The 14956-nt window shown below is 42.3% G+C and overlaps 2 protein-coding genes across 3 annotated transcripts in view; one reads left to right on the top strand and one right to left on the bottom strand.

Annotated features, from left to right (window-relative positions):
* The window catches only part of shisa9a (shisa family member 9a), a 59705-nt gene extending 53148 nt beyond the window's left edge, over positions 1-6557 (bottom strand). Inside the window, exons 1-2 of the mRNA XM_067576515.1 lie at positions 5501-6557; positions 4615-4721 (exon numbers count right to left, since the gene is read on the bottom strand). Of these exons, the coding sequence (XP_067432616.1) occupies positions 4615-4721; positions 5501-6015 (622 nt within the window). The 5' untranslated portion in view covers positions 6016-6557. The remainder of the gene's footprint in view (positions 1-4614; positions 4722-5500) is intronic.
* Positions 6558-8356: 1799 nt separating this feature from the next.
* Positions 8357-14956, top strand: part of cpped1 (calcineurin-like phosphoesterase domain containing 1) — a 36854-nt gene continuing 30254 nt past the window's right edge. The window contains exons 1-2 of one of the 2 annotated variants that reach the window (XM_067575995.1): positions 8357-8582; positions 12364-12582. In XM_067575995.1, the coding sequence (XP_067432096.1) occupies positions 8519-8582; positions 12364-12582 (283 nt within the window). In that variant the 5' untranslated portion in view covers positions 8357-8518. Of the gene's footprint in view, positions 8583-9431; positions 9689-12363; positions 12583-14956 lie in introns of those variants that run through there. The other variant, XM_067575996.1, reaches the window with a different exon arrangement.

Raw genomic sequence — 14956 nt, 5'->3', positions numbered from 1 at the left:
ACCACAAATTGTGGTTTTATGGCGGCTTATGTGTCCTGCCAAGAAATAGTCCAGCACATATACTCCCCATAAAAACCACAACTCGTTTTTTGTACAGCTCAAACAAATGACATATAACTTGTTATTTAGTGACCTTTAAAGGTGCTTTTAGTCTGTTTTTTTTTACCTTTGGACAGAGCCAGGCTAGCTGTTTCCTCCTGCTTCCAGTCTCTATGCTATCCCTCTGCTGCTGTAGCTTCATAACAGCAGTGTCAATCTTCATCTAACTTCCTATAAGAAAGTGAGTAAGCATATATTCAAAATGTCAAAACTATCCCTTTAAGTGTCCTTTGGTGAGTTTGACAACTTGTTTTCTCATTAAAAGGTCTTGTGAACATAAGTGAAGCAAATTGAAAAAAAAGGAACACAACAAACGTTTTCCTCAATGGTTCAGATCAAAGAAAACTAGCTGTAGATATAGTGGAAGCTTTACTACCGCTCTAACGGACTATGAGCCTGAAAGGCAAACTCTGGGATGGAACCTCGACTTCACCTGCTTTTCTTGCCTGTTTGAACACGAGGACAGAAGCTGAGCTTCAAACGTAGCTGGAGCTGGAGTGACGCCTCACAGATAACTACCTCTAGCTCTGTCATTTTCTCTTTCACAGCCTCTCCTTGCTTGTTTCTACGGCCTGTGCTGCGGCATGTCAGTTCACTAGCGGAGGCTTCTCTTTCCGCTCTGACACTCTGCAATCAGATGTGACACGCTGAAGGCTCAGATGACCGCTGGGAAGACAAGGTCACACAGTTGCCTACTTTTAACGAAGGATATGCGGGGCTCCTTTTGACAGGCTTGCACTGTGCATAAACACACCCTTACTCACTGCACACACACACACACACACACACACACACATTCGTATCCACACATAGACATCCGCGCAAGACGGAGCTGGAGTATTTTGCAGACAGGGCCTTTTCTCGTGCCTGTGCAATCTCAGAAGCAATTACCTATTAAAATTTCATCCTTCCCATCTCAGAATGTTTAGGAAAAGATTATAACTGCTGGGGAGGTAATTAAGTCTGCAAATGGTGAATTGAGTTGTGAATACAGAGTGCTGTGCGTGTGCGCGAGTGTGTGTGTGTGAAGCTGCTGTGTTTTTTTTGTCTTAATAAAAACTACTAGCGCTGCCCACCTAAAGCTCTTTAGTGTGATACCTCAAATGACAATAACAGAGCTGAGAAGTACAATATCGGTCTGGAGGACGTGTTCAATGTAGTAATTCATGAGGATAATTGTTATTTTCCAATTAAATTTCAGTTGACTATACAGTAAGTGTAGTGACAATGAGATCAGCTGCCGCTTTGTCATTGTGATGTAAGAAACTCTCAACGCTTCTAGTTTCTGGCGACAAAAACTATGTTGAAAGTCACCCTGAATTATGTGGCAATGGCTCAAGATGTCTTCACACTTTTTCATGCCAATCCAAACAAGAGAGTTAACTTTAACGCTTTAATATGTAACACATGACAAACACAAAGCCCTGTCCTTCAGAGCGACAAAAACGGTTGCTGCCGTCAGTCCGAGTGTTGCCACTAATCTTTTGACTCCTCACATTGTACTTTTTTTTTTTCCCCTCTTCTTCTCCGTTTCTCACTTTCCCGTTCCCCTCCCTTCTTTGTCTCTTCAGCTCTTTGATGCTGAGAGTGAAGAGAGATTTTCAGCCTTTTAAGGATTCAAACAAAGTCTCTGGGTTTTGAGATGACATGAAAGTCTGCCAGCTGAGCCGGCCCAACTGGGGATTTGGTGGGCCGGCTAGTTCTGGTTCACAAAGCCAAAAAAAAAGTGTCCATTTTTAATATGCAGTTGGCTGTGGATTTTTTTTTTTTTTGGGGGGGGGGGGGGCGCTGCTGGATATGCACAGGGGCCCCCACAACATATCAAACACGGATTTTGGGCTTTTGTATCACTAACTGAAACTGTGCATCTCTCGCTTGTGTGGTCCATGTGATAACAGGTATGAATTACCAAGTCGCAGTGAAGCACGTATTGGGAATACCAGCCTGCCTGCTGTTTTATACCTCTGTTGACAAATGCATTGAATAAACAGCTTGTGGGGGGGGGGGGGGGGGGGGACCATATAAATGATAAAGCAGCAGTGGTCATCTGTGATTTCTTCAGACAAATTGCATTCTTTGACTGACAGTCACACGAGGCCCAGAGGAATTTTCTCCTTCTTATACAAACAGCAGAGACCTGCCAGGCCAGATTCATTGATGCCAGTAATAGGGCAATGTGGCCATAAGCTATAATCAATATGTGGTTTGCACTAAAAATAGATTTTCCAGCACAATCCTGCACTAAATCTGAACAAACTTCCTTTGTGTGCGCCAGTTTGTGCACGTGTACAGTGGCCCTTTTTAACCTGAGCACTTATCTTACATTGCAATTACCACTCTTCAATTTTCTTCCCTCCTTCCCTCGCTCTTAATGAAAAATCATCTTGCCTTTTTCAGTCTATTTATCTTCCGTTTATCACTTAAAACAAGAATAACATGTCCATATCCTGCAAATCCATATCTAATTCCTCTCCTCTCCACTCCATCCACCCCTCTTCCCTGTGATAAATCGCCTCCCTCGCCAGCGCAGGGACCACTGAACCAATCAGGTGTCTGTCTGGGAGGATCCTGCCTGATCGCAGAGGTTAATAACATTCCACATGATTACCCACAAGCCCGAGGATTAGAGGGGTTCAGGGGAGCGGGTTCCATGTTGCAAATAATAATCACTATTTCACAGCAGTGTCCACCTGGTCACTCAGGTGATAGGCCACAGCGCTATCTCATCTCTCCCACAGTGAAGAAAGACTTGTGTGCAGACACACAGCGCCTCTGATAACCAAACCGTTTTTAATGAATGCAACCTTTCTTTCCCCCCTTTCCATGAGATGCACTCTTGTCATGATGTGGATGGTGTCTGTGGGCGTAGTGCTTCACGCTGAGTAGGGTTATGTCACCTTGTCGTTAGCCAGGGGAAGCTATTGTAGGATTTACCATTAAATGTTTATCTCATTCTCGCCAATAGAAGTAGTTATTCACCCCCCCCCTCTCTGCTTCCTTACATGTACACTTCCTGGCTTTGGAAGCACTCACCAGCGCTCCATAATCTCAGAATTGCCATCTCACTGCATGGAAAAATGTGGGAATTCAGAACACTGGTACAACAGCAATATCAGGAAATACTACAATATAAGAACTCTAACAACTCTGATCATGTGTTTACCAAGAATAAATCTAATAAAAGTAAGCTGCCAAAGTGGACAAAATTCCTGATGCTGCTTTATTTGCAATGAACAGTTGTGACATAATCTCATCCTACTGGCAAATTCTCTCTCTTTTCATAAAACTAGGACTCTCTAACACTCAATACCAGATTAAATTGATTTATTGTTTTTTTTTTTCTGTTCACCAAAAGGGTGAAATATAGTCAAAAAGGCAAGATGCAGTTTTTGTTGTGGAGGGATTTCAGCTGCAGTCAAATGGAATTGTACAGGGTGACATTCGTGTCAGGCTTGTTAGTAACACAATAAACGAGGGATATATTCTGGAACAAGAGGAGTGTGAGTACAGTCATCATTTATGGTGGTATTTCTCTGCTTTTTGTGGGGATGAGCGGCACAAGAAATAGACGGACTGGTGACGCAACTTGGACTGAATGCTGAATGCTGCGTGCTGACTTGTTTCCATGTGTGTATGATGTGTGGATGCACTGTAAGCTCTGGTCTGTACACATTTTTGAGTGTGTGTGTGTGTGTGTGTGTGTGTGTGTGTGTGTGTGTGTGTGTGTGTGTGTGTGTGTGTGTGCATTCATCTGTTTGATCTTCGGCGTTAAAACACAAAGAAGCTCGGTGCTTTATAGCAGCCCACGGGACGCAGCAGAAATAGATGGCATTCATACGCTCTGTATTCTAACCTCCTCCTCCACCACCACCACCACCACCACCACCACCACCACAAACACCAACCCTTCAAACTCCCAGCCCTCCCCAATCCCCCCTACACACACACACACACACACACACACACACACACACAAACACACTACCATCACCACCACGACTTCCTCACCGACTCCCACTCTCCTCTTTCTCTCTCTCTCTCTCATTATATCATGTGGGCACGAACCAAAAAACCCTTGGTTTTGAAAAGCTGCAGAAAAGGCAGGCAGATGTTCTCTTTCGAGCCTGTTATGAAATGGATGGATATCTGGCCGGTGCAAGATAAAACAAAAAAAAAAACCAATGCTGTCATTTGAAACAAAATAGGAACAAGCCTGCGGTGATGTGCGTGTTCTCTCTGTGCTCCTACTGTATCTTTGAGGTTTTCTCATGTTTTCTGACTCCGCAGCAGCAGACAGTTTGATTTAAAAACAGCTGAGATGATCCCAAACTCTCACATCCCTACGTCACGTCTCGAGAGGGGGGCTCTGACAGCAACCTGGACACACTCAAGTCACTTTAGATAAGCAGCTTTTTTGCTGACACGCACCCCACCCACACCTCCATGTACTGCTCCAAGTTATACGCACAGTTCACCACAGTCAGTAATGAGCTGTCCAAACAACAGAAAACTCACGGAGGTTTGTGGCCCTGGAAACATAGTGCTGCGAATGCATCCCAAGGGCCTCCTCCCCCCGATACTGCTCACCTGGACACCCGCCCTGCAGCACACTGGCGACGGCCCTGTGTAACAGACAGAGAGAGAAAGAGAGAGGGAGGGAGAAGAAGGAAGAGGGAGAGACAGAGAGGCGTTGATGGATGAGGGGTGCAGACATGAGGAACTGTGCATAACATGCTTAATTCAATTATTCAGTTGGGCTGCACTGCTGCACATCTTTTCATGAAAACTGTGAGGCGCAGCTAAGTGGGGAAAAAATGTGATTCCCGGATGAATGGAAAAGATGTGTGCTGTGTTTGCTGCGATCATTGCATTTGTATTCTATTGTAAACACAGTCTGAAGGTGTAAAAAAAGCATTTTCACTTATCTCAAGTCAGACAGATAGCTACACAATGGAGCGCAATGCCGCCTTTACTCTAGTGGAAGAGATCGTAGCTCACGTACGTTATGCCATACCACAATGGAGACTGGAGTGGAGAGAGCATGCAGTAGGCCTATATCTACTCCTGTTTGTAAAGAGTCTCCACACAGATATAAGTTGGTCTCGTTGAACAGGCACCAGTCTGGGTGTGACGTTTAAAGCAAGTTGTGGTTTAATAATGTTATGTTATTCTAAGTGGCCGTTTAATTCTCGTTATATACTTCTGATACACACAGGCGCAGGTGAACAAAAGAACAGCACGTTGCGCGCTCCGGTTCACTGCGTGCGTAGGCTACTACTGCAAGTCTTTTTGTAAACAAGCGCACAGAGAGAAGCAGGCAGAGAGGGAGAGAGAAGGAGGGAGGAAGGGAGGGACGGAGAAAGAGAAAGAGAGAGAGAGAGAGAGAGAGAGTAAGAATTACCTGGACATGTTCTCTCTCTGCGGCCGGTGCGCCTTTTCCAGACCCAATTTGGTGAAAATTCCCACAAGAGCCATAATGGCCACTACTCCACATATGATGTAAACAATTAAGTTCGTCTTGTCTTTGGTGCTGTCGTGCATCTTGTTCATTTTCTTGTAGGGAGTCTGTCCGGTCTTCATCCACACCGGAGTGTCATAATTTTTACAGGTGCTCTGATCCAACCGCGAGTGCTTGTAAGAGCAGCAGAAGCGGAAGCCACAGGTGCCGCAGCAGTACAGATAATTACCAGTCTTGCAGATGAACGGCGGGTCCCACTGGCCCATCACGTCGTAGTAGCCCCGACATTTGTCCTCCGTGTGCGGGGTCTCCTCGGACACGCTCTCCTCCTCCCTGGAGCCGTTGGAGGTGGCGATCATTACGAATCCTCCGAGCAGTCCTGGCTCCCCGTCAGCCTTGCACACAAGAGCCATAACTTTGAGCAACAAGAAGCCGAGGAGAAAGTATTTCCCTCTCATTGTGCTTTCCCCTCCGTTCAACTTCACGCGGAAACAAAAAGACTTGGAGAGAGGGGAAAGGGCGCACGGTCATGATATGGTGAAAAGTCCAGAAACATACATCCAAACAGCAACGCACTGTCCTCCGCGCCGATGAACATCTTTACTAACAAATCATCATCCAAAAGAAAACACGCAGAATCAAAAAACAATCTCCGTGGAATGAAGTTGACTTAATCTAACTAACTGCTCTCCAACGCGCACTCTGCCGCGCATCTAGACGTCTTCTCAGAAAGGCATTTGCAGGCTCGGATTTCACGTTTTTCAGGAGTACATCACTTCACATATCCATCGGTGCGCTCTTACGCACAGGAGTAGGCAGAGACACAAGCCGCACCGAGGATGAGAGCGCAGTGAGCGAATAGAAGAGCCGAGGGTGGGAGAGCCTGGTGCGCAAAAGGAGAGGAGGAGGAAAACAGGGGGAGGGAGAAAGACTGCGAGGGCTGAGGACAGTGAGAGAGAGCCTTTATGTGAAATATTATGATAAAAGCTCCGAAATACGCACATCACTATTCTGTTTTGCAGTTGAGGAAAGACGTGGGAGCTTTCACCCCCCTTTTTTCCCCCCACTTTATGCATTTCCAGTCGGAGGTTGCCATTGTTTTAGAAATCCTGAAATCCCAAGTAGCTTAATGTGTTATAATAGGCAGTGGCTGGCACAGCCTCTAAGAACAAGGGGATGTATTTTTGAAAAAGAGCCCTTCACCAAAAATGTGGCTCTGTGATGCGTATTAGATCCCTGGGGACTTTCTGGAAAACAAATATTCCTATGAATGCTCATGAAGACCCAGCCTTTAGTTAAAAATTCATAACCAGAAGTGCAACTACACCACCAGATAATAAAATAAGTGATGTGTATTATTCATTATCGAAACAATTGGCAGAGTGGCTAACACAGACATTTATTTGAGCTGGGAAAAGTGAAGCGTCTCGTTGGCAAACTCTATCCGATTGGGAAAATATTATGGTTCGTCATAAACATAACTAGGCCTGATGCGTATGAAAGAACACCTTTTATTGGCTCAGTATCATTTAACTTGGAGTGGTTGCTTCCACTGCAGCTAACACTATCTAAGAATAAACCAAGTTTTACAGCCCATGAATTGATATCTCATTTAAAGCTTTTTTTTATTTTTATAACTGCAGTCAGTAAAAAAACGGTTTATTGCCTTGAGATGAGCTGAGCTAAAAAACATAAAAATGTAAAATTATCCACCTGCAAATCCTACACGTAAACCTCAATACAAATGATCTGTGTTTATTCGTTTTGTATTAAAAACAGGTTTGAAGGGAACCTCGGGTGTTATTTGAACGATCCTGATTAATTTAAAGAGACCAACACTGTTTCCTCATTCAAATATTAAAAATATTAAAGCAACCGGATTAACAGTTTATGCAGCCAGTTACAACGAGTGTAGATGGAGAATGATGAATTTTTAACAAGCTCTCTCCATGGTGCTGAAAGGCTCCAGCCTCCGTCCAAGGTCCTTACTTTTGTGTGAACGCGGAGCTGTGGGCGACAGCACAGCTTTCTGTATTGTTGACGCAGCCTGCAAAATGATTTGGACTTCAGATGTTTAGTTTATAATGGTGTATTCCAGGGGACTGTGCAGGCCTATATGCTATGTACCATTCTTACACCACATCCATTCAACTGTGGTAACATTTCAGAATGAAAAAAATACCGTGATGGGACTTTTTTACTTATTTGCAGGCTTATTGGAACACCTTCGATGACCCCTGGACTTCCCTGGAGTCCAGTTTGCCAATCACTCGAGAAAATTAAGCCAATTAATTGAATAAGACTGTCAGGATCATCACCCCCCTATATCGCCACACTGCACAACAGTCACAACAGTAAAATTCCTTGCTGCAAACTCATTACACTTCCTCATGTTTACCTTTGCTGCTATTTTAAGGTCTTTATACTTTGGTATAGTTGTGTGTATTTATATGATTCATTTACTCTATGATTCTGAAACTTTCTTAACATATTTGCTAAGTTTATTTTTAGTAACCTTATATTTCTAATAGTTAAGTTTGCTTAAATCGTTTATTCTGCAAGTGCACTGACTCTATAGCATATCTTTATTTGTAAATCTTATTGTAGTCAGGCTGGTCTATACTTAATTAATATGTTAAATAGCTGGTTTGCTTTTGGAAGTAACACGTAAAGGTGGATACATAAATCTGCTTCTGCGTGTGTATGTTCGGTAAAACCTGCATGTTAAAGCCAAGCTGTGAGTCGCTGCAGCGAAAGTCACAGATTGAAAAAAAAAGAAAAGCGAAAGTCACAGATTGACAAACAGGCGTTGTAGTCGATCACAGAGCCACCAGCTAGCAGAACGGCGGAGACATCCGGGGCGACACAACAGTTACACAACAGACCCTGATAGGAGGCTTGCTGACAGGCTCACAAGTGATACGTTAGTTTGCTTGAAAAACAGTTTGACCAGTGGATCTTATGGCTGAGACTGAGGATATATTTCTCAGGGCGAAACATCGGATATTCAGCGGACTGACTGAAGGTAGCCGACTGTCGTTAGCTTCTTTAGCAAAGGTGTTTTTTTGGGAGTCCGATCCCCGTCGATATGTGTTTCCCCTTACCTTAACCTGCACACAACCTTACCTTAACCCCAACAGTTATCTCTGCTACGCCTAACCATAAACCATAAATCCTAACCCCAACCGCGGAGGTGGTGCTACGGAAAATACAATTCTAACAGGAGGGGAACATTATTTGAAGGTGGAACAAACTTCGACACAACACCGGCTAGCCAACTTACAAGCTAACACGTTAGCTAACGTGCTCAAACTTGGCTGCCTGTGACACAAGTTGTTGTCGGTGGCTGCTGGTTTAATTCAAAGTCTGACAGAAGCAAACGCAGTCGCTCGACGGCGTTGGTGTTGCTCTGTTTTCATAACCGTGTCACAGTTGTCAGCTGTAGCCTGGCCAAATGGCTAGCTTAAGCTTGTGTTTACAAAATAAAGCGTTTCAGTGGCGTTGTACTGTGTTTCCGTTATGAACAAATCAGTACAGTGGATGTTTTAAACGCGTTGTACAAATATTTCACGGAGTAGCTAATAGTTTTCAGTAACATACTGCAGAATATTTCAGAGTGAGCTTATAATTTCACACAAAACGTCTCACTAAAAAGTCATGTTTAGATTCACAACTTGAAGTCTTGAGCTCAAACCTCTAATTGACTGTTCATTTAATTGCAACATTTCATTTCTAATTGCATCATGTATGGTAGGTCGCTTGATACTTTTGACAAGTGTCGCTCGACAGAAATGTCGCGCATCTGGAGAATGTTGTTATGCCGCTGACACCGTCATATTTTGTCGGGCAACGTGATTGGGTAACTTAGTGTGACTAACGTCGCCATGGAGATTGTTGATTTCACTGAACTTCATTATTGATATTTTGGTCTGTAACTTTAGATAACTGGTAATTAGTCCGGGTCGGGATGATAGACTGCAACTTAACAAGCCGGCCGGAGAATAGTGTCTAATTACCATGGAGACAACAGAAACCTTTCGCCGAAGCATAAATTGAAAACTTCGCGCGAATCTTTAATTTCTGTTGAGCGACAAAAGTGTCGAGCGACCTACCATAAATCAATCAAGATATGTAACTATTCGAAACACAATCACAACTCACCTATATATTCATCTAATTCTGCCTTTCATGTCTGTTTAGTTCTTTAACACCTACTCTAGGAAACCTGCTAATATAAAAGGGAACTCAAGGGAAAAACAATTGAAATGCTCGGTATTTTATTAGTTGCTGCAAAAGCAACCCCCTTGTGCTTTCATCTCAAATGATGATTAGTTTTGTTTTGAGCGCACCATCTGCCATCTGAGAAATCTCTGCGATTTGTGTTTGAAGTTGTGCTTGCCCAGCAGAGCCACACAAGGCTGCTGCCTCTTATCTCCTGTCATGGGAGCTTTGCCGACCCCTCCAAGTCCTTGTGTTGTTTTGTTTTTTTTTGTTGTTTTTTTTTCTTTCTCTCTTTTGTCTGTGAAATAGTTCATATATCTGACTCCAGAGAGAGACATTGTACTCTAAAGTATGCTCAGCGCAACAAAAAAGCTTTCAGGATTTGGGTGAGGGTGCCCATGCAGCTTTATAAAAGCTTTAAAAGATTGTGTCTGTTGTTTGGGGCACTGACAAAGAAGATGGCTAATAACTCCGGAGCAGGGCAAAGATGTGCATGTGTATGCATGTGCACACTTGCACGCCTGTGTGATTTGAATACATTCCTGTGCAAAGAGGAGCAGGTTATCTGTGTATTGTTAGGTAATGATTTCCATATGCAAACACTCGTAAACTGAGACAAAGTTTAGAGCGTGTATTCTACTGAGCTGCAAGAGTTCAAGATGTGTCGATGAAAGTTTTTCATCTGTTTTAAAGACAGATCTAGTCTGCATCCTCTCAAGACGTCAGTACTGACAGACTGCTGACATAAAGTCTACGCCGGAGCTGGAAACTCAACTTCAGTGGTCACAGCAGCTTGTGAAACTCAGAATTCATCCACAGTCCCCACTTTGCAGTCACAAGTTAAGATCAAGGCCCGGCTAGTTTGGACTGAAGGCATTCGAAAGTAATTTGGCTGATGACATGATGATGGTAATCATAAAAGTAGAATGTGTTTCCCCTCGTGGTTTCACAAATGTCAGTTACACTGAGGGGATCATTGTTAAGCTTTTACTCTCTTTTGTCGCTCTTTCTTCTCCCATCTTTGCTCAAGTTTCTCTGGAGGACAAGAATTATCATAAACTCATTTGGGAGACGGAGATACACGGAGAGCATGTTAAACACAGAGGATGCTGAGCGGCGGAGTAGCTCCTGCTGAGCGTGAGTGAGGAGGATTTGTGCAGAATGCAGATGCAGACGCTCCGCAGTCAATGACAGCAGTGCATAACTACAGTGCTGCTTCCACATCCTCCAGAAACTAAATGAGTGGAAAGAAAGCAGTTGTTTACACCTGCTCTCAGCATCTGTCCATTTGCGCACAAAGAAGGGGAGTCCATTTCCATATCACCCCACCGCGCTTTCTCTTGTGTCCTTCATGTCACGCGTTGTCATTACCATCAGCGGTGCTGCGTTGAGTGTCTGCTTCCGTTCTCTACATTGGAAAGACATGCACAGTTTGCCTCGTTAATGAATATTTGAAAGTGATTAGATTGGAGGGCTCTTCTGTTATGTAATATCAGGATTATGTAAAACACTTGTTCTTTGCCATTCATGCTCCTACGTGTAGCTGTTTGTTAATTATTTACAGCTTTAACAAAAGGCTGTACATTACATTCCCCCCGGATCTTCAATTCCCACTTCTAAATCCCGATCACAGCTCTTTCAACTAATCAAGTGTTGTGTCGAGTCCAAGAAAGAGCGCGAGGCTTCTACATGAAGCTTTCGCAGTGGGGCCTTATACCGCTGAATGACTAATGCCGTGATGACACCTAATCCCTAAAGCTTTTGTGTTTCCGCATACTACTGTGTGCAGTCTTCCGTGTAAGCATCCTCTGACCTCAACGTATCAAAAATGGAAAATGTTCTGCCGGAATATGAAGTTAATGCCAGGCAGACAAATCAAAAGGTCACCTGCAAATGACAGTTGTGTCCTTTTTAAATGAGCGCGGGGAGAAAAAGAATAGATTTTATGCTAATTGTGTTCATGTGTAAGATGACACATTTATTCTTTAGAACCATATATTTAATTCACAATTCAACACTAGGAAATGATGATTTCTCCATTCAACCCACATATATTGTATCAAGAAGTGGTTCACAGGTCTTACATGTAAACTGATATGCACAATTTGACCAGAATCTGTATCTACATGAGAACCTAAAAACTATTCATATGTTATACTTTTTAAAAAAATGTTTAATTCATGTCAGATAAATGCTGAAATACTGTGTGATATTAAATATTACATTTGGCAGTTATTGCTTGATGCAGCTTTAAATTATGTTTATTGCTACAGCAACAATTTGTTGATTTTGTCATTTTTCAAGCAAGTATTTGATGGTTCCAGCTCCTCAAATGTGAGAATAATGTTTTAGATATTTTAGTTTGGACTGTCGGTCAGACGACACAATTTAAAGACTTGAGAAAAAGGGAAAAGTAATCAGCATTTATCACTTTGTTTCTGATGTTTTTTTAGACTGAAGAATTAAATGATTAGTTGAGAAAATAATCAGCAGACTAATCAGTAATGAAAATAATAATTGCACCCACAAATATTTTATTTCCTAGACTTTGTAATAATCAGGATGTCTGTCTTCTTTTTTCCCAGATGTGGAGCACGAGTGGACGGGACCATTTTTCTTCATCCAGGCTGCAGACCCCCAGCTCGGACTGATGAAGGCTTGGAGGGACGGCGACTGCGACGGTGGAGGAGACGAATGGGCCGAGGAGGTTGAGCTCACCAATCAGGTGGTGGAGGCCATTAACCAGCTTAGTCCCAGGCCAAAGTTCATGGTGCTGTGTGGCGACCTGGTCCACGCCATGCCAGGTAAAAAGAAAACGCAGTAGATTTAAAAACCTATAGAAAATTTAGTTTGTTTCTAGAACTACATGCAAGTATCACTCTTGTGTTTATATTCCAGTCCTACCCAGTCATAGCTGACAAGGCACAACGTTCAAAAGCGTGGGCTCACTTTACTAAATTTAATAAAAATGCAGCTAAATGCAGTTTATATAAAAAGGTAGTTGTGTGTAAAGGGGGTAACATCAGCAACCTCATGAAACACAAATACAACATTCTCTAAATCTGAAGCAGTGTGGCAGTGCAGCCTCCTGCCTCTGATGCTGATAGGATTCGCCAAACTAAAAATGCGACTGTCTTGACCTCGTCAAGTCAAGGTAACACTTGTTATTGTTATAAAAATAAGTCTGTAGTTATTAACTCAGGTCACAGTTAGCATTGGTTTTAAGCTCTTCTAATTTATGTTCCTAAATAATCCCCTTAGACAAGCAGCAGCCACAGTTTCATCCCTCTTAATATATACAGGAAACTCAGGAAACAATTTAACTTGTTATTTCTGCAAAAAAAAAAAAAAAAAGTAATAATAAAATAACTGTTGAATCTTTTCACATCTTTTCAAGTCATGGCTTTAACTCTGCTCAGCCTCTTTTTAGTCAGACCAAATGATACAGCAGCGGTCCCACGAGCATTATCTCATGGCATCTGGCACCTCAGGCAGGCTCATGCAAATGCTGCACTTATTTCAAAGTGCTTGAAACGACTCTCCCAAATCACAGATAACACCAGCATGTTTAGAAACACAAGCTGTGATTTCACACGCTGCACACCGTTTCACCAATCAACATGCTTTATGCCCCATTTGTATTCTGCGCTCTAATACTCGGATGATGACAGATTTTGCACCGTTAAGTGCCGAAGAGATCACTCAAAGGAAGGTCATGATTAAAGATGGAAGTGGTCAACAGCCACTGGCCAGACACTACTAAATTATATGCTATTCAGTCAAGTAATCAACCACCAAATCAAATTTTGTCTTTTATATCTTATTCAGTAAAATAAAGCAGCTGGCCACTTGTGTGAAAGAGTGGTAAGTGAAGAAGAAAGTAGTTTAAATAAGCTTCATTGCAGTCCTGCCGTAAACTAGATTTGATTTATAATTCAGCGTTTGATTTTATCCTCTGATAACATTCTGTTATGTACTTTGTGATATAGAGTGATGCGTCCTCAAATGTCTTTTCGTCCTGCCCAACACTACACAACCCAAATACAGTATATTCAGTTTACTGTCATAGAAGTAACCAGAAAATATTCAAATTTGAGAAGCTGGAATCAGAGAACTTGGACATTTTCTCTTTTAAAAATGACTTAAAACGATTATTCAATTATCAAGATAATCTACTAATCAATTAATAACTAATTGTTGCAGCTCTAGTTCTTTCAGAGCAGCGATTGTGGCAAGCAGAATGTTTGTAGAGACGGCTTTGCTAGATGTGCATTACTAGAAAGCATTGGGTTAGTGAGCTTCTCTTCAACTTGCTTAATGTTATTTTCTTTATTAGCAATTTGCCTTATCATCAGAAAATTGTAGGAGAAAACCACCAGCAATCATTTTTAGCATTATCTTTCTTCTCTACTTCCACTGTGGCTTATAGTTTTTGACCTGCTTAGCATGAGATGACTTTCTGATTAGGCAAGAAAGCTGCTCTGAAAGGAACTATTATGCCAATGTCAAATGTATTTGTCATAATAGTAAAACGTGCTTCTCACTGAAACCATTAAAACGTCATGCTATTTCTGTCACATGGGATTCTAAATAGGCATCGCAGTGTAATCTGAGTCTGATCGCAGGATGTGACTGTCGTTTTTGAGCCTGAGGCAGAATTGTTTGTGACTCCGGTACGGCAGGTAGGAGAGGTTTGTGATGACTTGCAAAAAATCAATGCTTGTATGCATAATAATGAATAGCATGTGACCAAAAATGGGATATAGCATGCAGTTTTCTTATACTGAAGTATTTGGTATGTGCAGTATGTACAGTTATGGCTGTCACGAGTGAGTGAACATACAGAACAAGTCGTGACTCACTTTACCGCACCGTCATGATTCTCAAACATGTTATTAGCAGAAGCAGAGAAAGCTTTCTGGCATTCATCAGTCTTTAAAGAGAATGGAATATGTCTTATATGTATATATATATATATATATATTAATGTCTTTTCAGCTGCCCTCTGAGATTGTCCTAATTAATTAAAGCACTCTGAAGAACATCAGCTTTGGGGTAGTGCAGTTATAGAATATTCCTCATCGAGGTAGGTTTGAACATCAGCCTGCTCTGTTTCCCAGCCACAGTGTGTAAACAACGTACTCCCCCACGACAGTAGCTGATATTTATCTATGAAAA

This window comes from Thunnus thynnus, chromosome 20, assembly GCF_963924715.1.
Source record: "Thunnus thynnus chromosome 20, fThuThy2.1, whole genome shotgun sequence".
In the NCBI taxonomy this organism is placed as follows: domain Eukaryota; kingdom Metazoa; phylum Chordata; class Actinopteri; order Scombriformes; family Scombridae; genus Thunnus; species Thunnus thynnus.
The sequence above is the reverse complement of the archived record's forward strand: the minus strand, read 5'-3'. Positions and strand labels throughout refer to the sequence as shown.